The sequence below is a fragment of the Silurus meridionalis genome, chromosome 8 (genome assembly GCF_014805685.1).
Source record: "Silurus meridionalis isolate SWU-2019-XX chromosome 8, ASM1480568v1, whole genome shotgun sequence".
Lineage (NCBI taxonomy): Eukaryota > Metazoa > Chordata > Actinopteri > Siluriformes > Siluridae > Silurus > Silurus meridionalis.
This window is the reverse complement of record NC_060891.1, coordinates 27969379-27976878: the sequence shown is the minus strand read 5'-3', so window position 1 is coordinate 27976878 and position 7500 is coordinate 27969379. Positions and strand designations below refer to the sequence as shown.

Here is a 7500-nt window from a genome sequence, read left to right as displayed (position 1 = left end):
AGCTGTTGAGGGCTGATGCCACTCTGCTGTAGTGTCTCACACACTTGCTCCAGTGGACTCTGTCCTGAAAGACATCCCCAAAACAGGAAGCTCCCTGAAACACACACAGGCGTATTATTACATTTATTTAGTTACATTTATTATTGATCTTTGTTTTGCAATAATGAAACACAAAGTGACAAAAAACTAATAAAATATAAATAAAAAAACAGGTTCAAATAAAGACACAGAACCAGTCAGAGTTTATCTTCTACTGGATCCCACAACCTCAGCAGTGTTCACTTACAATACACACACACACACACACACACACACACACACACACACACACACACACACACACACACACACACACACACACACACACACACAGACAGACAGACAGATAAATAGATATAGGTGTGTGTGTGTGTGTTTGTGTGTGTGTGTGTTTCCAGACCTAGCTGAGTCCAGTCAGTGTCAGGGCCTCTGATGAGTCTCAGCTCACCGTCCTCACACACTAACTGTGAGAGAAAGGTTTTGACAGGCAGCGGTCCGACTGAGTCGTGAGCGAATGACACAGAAGGGCGTGAGTTTAGTTCAGTGTACCGCTGCAGGATTGGTCCAGTTCGATCCAGATCGTCTTCAATACCAGGCACTGAGAGCTAAAAGAAAAAGAGAGTCAGTGTGTGTGTGTGTGTGTGTGTGTGTGTGTGTGTGTGCGTGTGCGTGTGTGTGTGTGTGTGTGAGTGTCTCACAGATTCAGGCTCAGAAGGCGAGGTATCAGGCGAGTGTAGGAGCTGAACATTGGTGTACAGCTGCAGGAGTTTGAGCTGAGAAGAACACATCTGCAGCAATGATTCATCCACTGCCTCAGGGTCTGCAACACACACACACACACACACACACCTGTAATGACTTGCATAATTAAAAGAGTAAAGAAAGACTTTAGACAGTTATACACACTGAGAGCACTGACTGCTGTGAGAATGTGAAGATCTCCTCACCTTGCCCCTGTAAACTCTGGAGCAGGGCTCGAGTAACGCTGATCATACACGAGACTGGAGCGCTCTTACTGCTCAGCAGAGACTCCAGTGCCTGGTGATAAAACATAACAAAGAACCTGTTCAAGATTTCCAACCACAGAGGAGATTATTTACAGATGTTTAACGTGGCCATACACCTTGACAAATTGTTCACACAGAATATCTGTAACTGAAAATCTAGAACTCTGTAGGATGGAGCTGGAACACAAGTCTCACACTCTACAAATGTCAGGCTTGTGGAAAAGTTACAGGAGTTCCTGTGTGAGCACGTTGTATCAAACTCCAGGCTCAGGGAATGAAGGGTGGATTGTGATTAGTCGATAGTTCAGGTGTGAGTGAACACGGGTATTTTGTAGTGCTTGTAAACACCTGTAACCATAGCAACACCCAGTTCCAGTTTCATCCAGAGTAAAACAGCGGCTGTACACATTTCTTAATGACCTCACTGAGCTCCATGGAGGAGTTTGTGTGGGGTGGAGCTTCTATGGTGAATAGGGATTTAGTGTGTTTGAGACAAAGAGATAGACAGACAGACAGACAGACAGACAGATAAAGGAGACAGACAGACAGAGACATAGATAGATAGATAGATAGATAGATAGATAGATAGATAGATAGATAGATAGATAGATAGATAGATAGATAGATAGATAGATAGATAGATAGATAGAAGATTAGACAGAGTGACAGAGACAGACGGATACATAAAGGTGACAGATAGACAGAGACATAGATAGATAGATAGATAGATAGATAGATAGATAGATAGATAGATAGATAGATAGACAGACAGACAGACAGACAGACAGACAGACAGACAGCTGATTAGACAGACCAAGAGATGAACAGATAGACAACAAACTACACAGACTAAAGACACATGCTGACATATAGACTGACACAGGTAAACAGATAGAAAGAGGAAAAAAAATGAAAACCTATAGATAGAACTCTGTCTAAGATAGATAGATAGAAAGATTGAATGGATGGATGGATGGATGGATGGATGGATGGATGGATGGATGGATGGATGGATGGATGGATGGATGGATGGATGGATGGATGGATGGATGGATGGATGGATGGATGGATGGATGGATGGATGGATGGATGGATAGATAGATAGATAGATAGATAGATAGATAGATAGATAGATAGATAGATAGATAGATAGATAGATAGATAAACAGACAAATAGACAGATGCCTAGATGGATGGATGGAGGTAATAGAGAAAGTGTTGTTTATTGTCCAGAAGTTGTTAAAAATTCATTATAAAAGCTGATTTTATTACAAATGTATTGCATGTGTGTCTTATTGTAATCACATATATTTAAAAACACTAGTGTGTGAGTGTGTGTGTGTGTGAGAGAGAGAGACCTGTTTTTTAACCACGGGGTGTTTGATCTCCAACACGACGCCCTGAGCTTCACTCTCCAGAAGATCTGTTCACCAAAGGTGCAAATATTAACATGACAAAACAAACAAAATTTGTTTAAAGTTATTAAAATGTTTATTGTTCAGCTGTGATTTTATCACATTTCCAGAGGGAGAATAATAACAGAGGCTAATGAGGAAAGTACGGATGATTATAGCTGCTATAACATTAACAAGTGTCACAGACGTGAACTGTGACTGGAAATGGAGATAAAAAAAAAAAAGTGAAAGTTGAATAAAATCATGCGAAATGCTGAGATTTATGAAATGTAAAACTCGGGGGTGGTGGGAGAAACTTGGCCTCATTCGCATGACCTCACCTGGGTCAGGATCAGAGCTCTTGAGCAGAGCGGTCAGTCTTTTCAGCAGATGCATGTCTTTGGCTCGCTCGCTCTTCTTATCGCTGTAACGAATAAAAACAGGAAACGTGTGAATACAGATAAATAAATTATAAATGTTAAAAAAAAAACAGAGTGGTGTTTGTGGTGAGCTCCGTTAAATTTCAATAAATGCTGATTCACAATGAAAATGAATTGATATGGAGGGGAGAATAAAGAAATTTCCCTACTGTGGGACGAATAAAGGTTTATCTCATCTTATCTTAAAGAGAACAAATATCTGTACACTGAACGTGCCAGAGGGAACAGATTATAATTGCTTCTAGAAGTTTTGGGTATGGATATGGAAGTGCTATCTGATGGACTGCAGTCAAAGCTACTTGGTGGTAAACCTCGGGTAGTTGTGTGCATTGTAGAGCTATGGAAGCTGGACCTCTCTCTGAGCCTGGGTCTAGGTACACTTCAAATCCAACTGTTAGAACTTCCTGCAAACTCTGGACTCATTGATGGAATAGGAGCAACCATTGAGAAAAAAACAACACTAAAAACATGCATTGATGGAATATAGATCAATATATGTGCATACATTAAGGGAGAACTTCATAACATGGGCATGCATTAAGGGAGAACTTCATAACATGGGCATGCATTAAGGGAGAACTTCATAATATGTGCATGCATTAAGGGAGAACTTCATAATATGTGCATGCATTAAGGGAGAACTTCATGATATGTGCATGCATTAAGGGAGAACTTCATGCATGCACATGTTATGCACTAAAGTCTATTGTACAATAAAACTGTTTCTCTGAAATAGAACTTGAAAACTGCATTAGTTAAGCAAATTACAGTAATATTTTCTATTTATTTATTTATTTATTTATTTATTTATGTATTGTAATATTCTGGTAGCTCTGGTTTGAAGGATAAATATAGTGGGTCAGGGATCTTATGCATTACCTTACGCTAGAGAAGAATCGATACTCCACGAAAGAGTGCAGTTTTTTTAATGATTCTCATGCAGTCTGTGCTACAAACAAATAAAATGGATTCAGATAAGATCTCTGTCTCTCCTATCTGGTCGTTCTTCTCTCTCCCTCTCTCCTGGAACAACCTCTAGGTGATTTCATGTAGGTGAGTTATACACACTGAGGATGTCTAGAAGATAAAGTACAGAATGTGAAATGACACGCCTGTGTGTGTGTGTGTGTGTGTGTGTGTGTGTGTGTGTGTGTGTGTGTGTGTGTGTGTGTGTGTACCTGAGGGCCAGGTGGAATGGTACGGTGATGGTACGCAGCAGTCCATTGACTGGGTCAAACAGACACACCTGCTGTGTGTGTAGGTGCCAACTCTGACTGGTCACACTGTTCACTCCCATTAACCTGTAACCTGGATACAACAATCTGAGAGAGAGAGAGAGAGAGAGAGAGAGAGAGAGAGAGAGAGAGAGAGAGAGAGAGAGAGAGAGAAATGTAAAATTGAATGAAAAAAAAAGAAATAAATGGATGGAAGAATGGAAGGATTGAAGGGATGAAAGGAGGAGATGTGATAGGAAGAAGAAACTAGAGTGTATGTGTGTGTGTGTGTGTGTGTGTGTACCTGCAGTGTTTGCCCACAGTAAAAGCCCCGATCCGGGGGCCATGCTGAGTGCCCCACACCTCCAGGATGCCCCTGCGTGGGGCATAGATCACCAGGAATTGAGCACAGCGGTGGGGCATGGAGGGTGAAGTGGCCATGTCTCTGTCTCCACGCGCTTCACACACCTGTACCCATCCCAGCTGGGCGTCACGGTAACCTACACACACAACATATCAAACCACTATCAAAAACACACACAACTTCGTCAGCATCCCTCTCTCTACACACTCCTCCATTTCTCTCACCCTTCCACATGCGGATGGCGATGCCTCGCCCCACGTCCAGCAGCGTCACTCTGCCGAAGTCGTCCGTCACTCCTGCCATGGTGTTGCATGGTGACAGACAGATAGACTCGCCATGGCGACGAGAATCAGGGAGACCAAACCTGCCAGAAACAAAATCAAACCCTGAGCCTGAATCCTGAACAGCCGGAACACGTTCCAGAGAAAGAAGACCACCATAAAGATCTTACCGAACAGGAAGGGGCGTGGCTGGCTCAACCTTAGGCTTCTGTTTCTGAGCAGGTTCTTCTTCAGCCTTGTTCTTGTTCCATCCTAACCATCCACTGAAAGAGGGAGGCAGGAAAATGCTTTTAAACATAACAAGTGGACACACACACAGTTTGTTTACATTTTATTGTTTTCCTTATTATGTGTTTTAGTGTAAGTAATTTTTAGTGGTTTGGATAAGGAGTTGGTAGGAGGTTGTGAAGTGTACAGGGGAGTTGGTAGGAGGTTGTGAAGTGTACGGGGAGTTGGTAGGTGGTTGTGAAGTGTACAGGGAGTTGGTAGGAGGTTGTGAAGTGTCTGGGAGTTGGTAGGTGGTTGTGAAGTGTCGGGAGTTGGTAGGTGGTTGTGAAGTGTACAGGGAGTTGGTAGGAGGTTGTGAAGTGTACAGGGAGTTGGTAGGAGGTTGTGAAGTGTACAGGTAGTTGGTAAGTGGTTGTGAAGTGTCGGGAGTTGGTAGGTGGTTGTGAAGTGTACAGGAGTTGGTAGGTGGTTGTGAAGTGTACGGGAGTTGGTAGGTGGTTGTAAAGTGTACAGGAGTTGGTAGGTGGTTGTGAAGTGTACAGGAGTTGGTAGGAGGTTGTTAAGTGTACAGGTAGTTGGTAGGTGGTTGTGAAGTGTACAGGAGTTGGTAGGTGGTTGTGAAGTGTACAGGAGTTGGTAGGTGGTTGTGAAGTGTACAGGAGTTGGTAGGTGGTTGTGAAGTGTACAGGAGTTGGTAGGTGGTTGTGAAGTGTACAGGAGTTGGTAGGAGGTTGTATGTGTACAGGAGTTGGTAGGAGGTTGTGGAGTGTACAGGGAGTTGGTAGGAGGTTGTGAAGTGTACAGGAGTTGGTAGGTGGTTGTGAAGTGTACAGGAGTTGGTAGGTGGTTGTGAAGGTTGGTAGGTGGTTGTGAAGTGTACAGGAGTTGGTAGGAGGTTGTGAAGTGTACATGGAGTTGGTAGGTGGTTGTGAAGTGTACAGGAGTTGGTAGAAGGTTGTGAAGTGTACAGGAGTTGGTAGGAGGTTGTGAAGTGTACAGGGAGTTGGTAGGAGGTTGTGAAGTGTACAGGTAGTTGGTAAGTGGTTGTGAAGTGTACGGGGAGTTGGTAGGTGGTTGTGAAGTGTCTGGGAGTTGGTAGGTGGTTGTGAAGTGTACGGGAGTTGGTAGGTGGTTGTAAAGTGTACAGGAGTTGGTAGGTGGTTGTGAAGTGTACAGGAGTTGGTAGGAGGTTGTGAAGTGTACAGGAGTTGGTAGGAGGTTGTGAAGTGTACAGGTAGTTGGTAGGTGGTTGTGAAGTGTACAGGAGTTGGTAGGTGGTTGTGAAGTGTACAGGAGTTGGTAGGTGGTTGTGAAGTGTACAGGGAGTTGGTAGGTGGTTGTGAAGTGTACAGGGAGTTGGTTGGTGGTTGTGAAGTGTACAGGAGTTGGTGGAGGTTGTATGTGTACAGGAGTTGGTAGGAGGTTGTGGAGTGTACAGGAGTTGGTGGAGGTTGTGAAGTGTACAGGAGTTGGTAGGTGGTTGTGAAGTGTACAGGAGTTGGTAGGTGGTTGTGAAGTTTGGTAGGAGGTTGTGAAGTGTACAGAGAGTTGGTAGGTGGATGTGAAGGTTGGTAGGAGTGTGTGAAGTGTACGGGAGTTGGTAGGTGGTTGTGAAGTGTACAGGAGTTGGTAGGAGGTTGTGAAGTGTACAGGGAGTTGGTAGGTGGTTGTGAAGTGTCGGGAGTTGGTAGGTGGTTGTGAAGTGTACAGGAGTTGGTAGGAGGTTGTGAAGTGTACAGGAGTTGGTAGGAGGTTGTGAAGTGTACATGGAGCTGGTAGGTGGTTGTGAAGTGTACAGGAGTTGGTAGGTGGTTGTGAAGTGTACAGGGAGTTGGTAGGAGGTTGTGAAGTGTACGGGGAGTTGGTAGGTGGTTGTGAAGTGTACGGGGAGTTGGTAGGAGGTTGTGAAGTGTACAGGGAGTTGGTAGGAGGTTGTGAAGTGTACAGGGAGTTGGTAGGAGGTTGTGAAGTGTACGGGGAGTTGGTAGGTGGTTGTGAAGTGTACAGGGAGTTGGTAGGTGGTTGTGAAGTGTGGCTACAACATAGTTTTTTGCTAGGTGGTTGTGGGGGTGTTGTTTGCAGGAGTTGTTAGAAGATAGAAACAGAGGAATATTAATGGTTTCTAAGTGTTCCAGGTGGCTACCCTGAGGTTGCTAGGGGGTTGCTAAGGTGTATGAGAAGTTGCTATGGCATCCCAGGTAGGAAATGCTTCACTTTCCTTTAGGAAGGAAATCACACTCTCTTTGAACAGAACGCAACTCTGGGCTCGAGTTTTATTAGATTTTGTATAAAATATTTATAAAACATTTGTATTCTGAGGACTAAAATCACTGCTTTATCAGTAACACAATTCTGTATGCTGTTCTGATCATAGCTGCATATAGAGTGGAGGGATAAAACCTCCAGAATCACTCACTCACACACACACACACACACACACACACACACACACACACACACACACACACACACCTGGCAGCACTAAACAGGGCTGAGGTGAGTTTACTGGCCACAGCGAGAGCGACGTGGGAGA

At 43.9% G+C, this 7500-nt stretch overlaps 1 protein-coding gene across 1 annotated transcript in view; it reads right to left on the bottom strand.

The window, feature by feature from the left end:
• rab3gap2 (RAB3 GTPase activating protein subunit 2 (non-catalytic)) overlaps positions 1-7500 on the bottom strand; it is a 30742-nt gene that overhangs the window by 11553 nt on the left and 11689 nt on the right. The window contains 11 exon segments of the mRNA XM_046855308.1: positions 1-94; positions 440-644; positions 738-859; positions 987-1077; positions 2405-2469; positions 2782-2864; positions 4059-4202; positions 4399-4594; positions 4683-4822; positions 4910-5002; positions 7440-7500. The exon segment at positions 1-94 is cut by the window's left edge and continues 4 nt beyond it; the exon segment at positions 7440-7500 is cut by the window's right edge and continues 19 nt beyond it. Of these exon segments, the coding sequence (XP_046711264.1) occupies positions 1-94; positions 440-644; positions 738-859; positions 987-1077; positions 2405-2469; positions 2782-2864; positions 4059-4202; positions 4399-4594; positions 4683-4822; positions 4910-5002; positions 7440-7500 (1294 nt within the window).